At 42.5% G+C, this 1,710-nt stretch overlaps 1 protein-coding gene across 1 annotated transcript; it reads right to left on the bottom strand.

The window, feature by feature from the left end:
* Nucleotides 1-506: 506 nt before the first annotated feature.
* On the bottom strand, nucleotides 507-1,261 carry LOC138888232 (uncharacterized). The gene is made up of 2 exons (XM_070170058.1): nucleotides 893-1,261; nucleotides 507-803 (listed from the first exon to the last, which is right to left on the bottom strand). The coding sequence occupies exons 1-2, from the start codon at nucleotides 1,259-1,261 to the stop codon at nucleotides 507-509; spliced, it is 666 nt and encodes a 221-aa protein (XP_070026159.1).
* Nucleotides 1,262-1,710: the final 449 nt, after the last annotated feature.

Raw genomic sequence — 1,710 nt, forward strand, 5'->3', positions numbered from 1 at the left:
CTTGTGCTTGATTTTGAAAGTTTCACACATGACTTTCATCATATCACTATTGATATTGGCTGCAATATCATTGACAATAGACTTGGGAACCCCGAATTAGCAAACAATGCGCTCTTTGACAAAGTCTACGACGACTTTCTTGGTTACAACTTTGTAAGATGCCGCCTCTACCCATTTTGTGAAGTAATCAATGGCTACCAGAATAAACTTGTGCCTGTTTGAAGTCGTGGGCTCGATAGGACCAATGACATCCATTCCCCAGGCGGCGAATGGACAAGGTGAGCTCGTTGCATTGAGCTTATTTGGTGGTACTTTTATCATATCAGCATGCACTTGGCATTGATAGCATTTGCGGACATACTGGACGCAATATGTCTCCATGGTCATCCAAAAGTAACCGGCCCTAAGTATCTTCTTGGCCAAGACAAAACCATTCATGTGCGGGCCACAGGTCCCAGCATGTATATCCTCAAGTAGTTTAGAAGCTTCTTTTGCGTCGACACATCTTAGCAATCCCAAATCAGGAGTTCTTCTATACAAATTTCTTCCACTGTGGAAGAAGTGAAATATTCTCCTTTCACCAAATACTCCTTGATGTCATGGAACCAAGGCTTTCCATCCATCTCTTCCTCGATATGAGCACGGTAAGCCAGTTGATTATGGATTCTCACTGGGATGGGATCAATGAAATTCTTATCTGGGTGTTGTTTCATGGATGACAAAGTGGCCAATGCATCGGTAAATTCATTCGGAATTCTGGGCACATGTCGGAAGTCTATCTTCGTGAACCTTTTTCTCAATTCCTGCACATGGTGCAGATATGGAAATATCTTGGAATTCTTGGTGGCCCATTACCAGATACCAGCATCTCCTATATATTCATGTCGATTGCCATGTTGAGTCCTAGTATGCAGGCTTCATATTCTGCGATGTTGTTGGTGTAGGGAAATCTGAGGTTAGCAAATACTGGATAATGTTGGCCTATTTCTGATACCAAAACTGCTCCAATGCCCACTCCTTTGAAGTTTGCATCTCCGTCAAAGAACATCCTCCAACCTTTGTATGTTTCTGTAATGTTATCTCCTATGAATGATACCTTTTCATTAGGAAAATACGTATTCAAGGGTTCATATTCTCCTCCCACCGGATTTTCAGCAAGATGATTTGCCAATGTTTGCCCTTTGACTGCCTTTTCAGTCATGTAGACGATATCGAACTCACTCAATAGTATCTGCCACTTGGCTAGCTTCCCAGTTGGCATGGGTTTCTAAAATATGTACTTCAAAGGGTCCATCCTGTATTTGAGGTATGTAGTATAGGCATAGAAGTAATGCCTCGACTTCTGGTCCATCCAAGTCAAAGCACAACAAGTGCACTCTAGCAGAGAGTACCGTGCTTCGTAAGGTGTGAACTTCTTACTCAAGTAGTATATGGATTGCTCCTTTCTTCCTGTCTCATTATGTTATCCCAGAACACATCTTAAGGCTCCATCCAACACAGATAGATAGAGTACCAAAGGCCGCCCTAGCTCTGGTGGGACCAAAACTGGTGGTGTGAATAAGTACTCCTTGATTTTGTCGAAGTCTTTCTAACAATCCTCGATCCAGCTTGTCTTAGCATCTTTCTTCAGCATCTTGAAGATGGGTTCACATATGACTGTGGACTGTGCTATGAAGCAACTGATATAGTTAAGACATCCTAGGAAGCTCA

The sequence above is a fragment of the Nicotiana sylvestris genome, chromosome 3 (assembly GCF_000393655.2).
Source record: "Nicotiana sylvestris chromosome 3, ASM39365v2, whole genome shotgun sequence".
Taxonomy (NCBI): Eukaryota; Viridiplantae; Streptophyta; class Magnoliopsida; order Solanales; family Solanaceae; genus Nicotiana; species Nicotiana sylvestris.

What these genes read in the sequence shown, in the direction of transcription:
- LOC138888232 (XM_070170058.1), bottom strand. Translation starts at nt 1,261, where the DNA reads ATGCCAACTGGGAAGCTAGCCAAGTGGCAGATACTATTGAGTGAGTTC. An exon ending in GCATACTAGGACTCAACATG is followed by an intron (nt 804 to 892) that starts GCAATCGACATG and finishes CACCATGTGCAG; the next exon opens with GAATTGAGAAAAAGGTTCAC.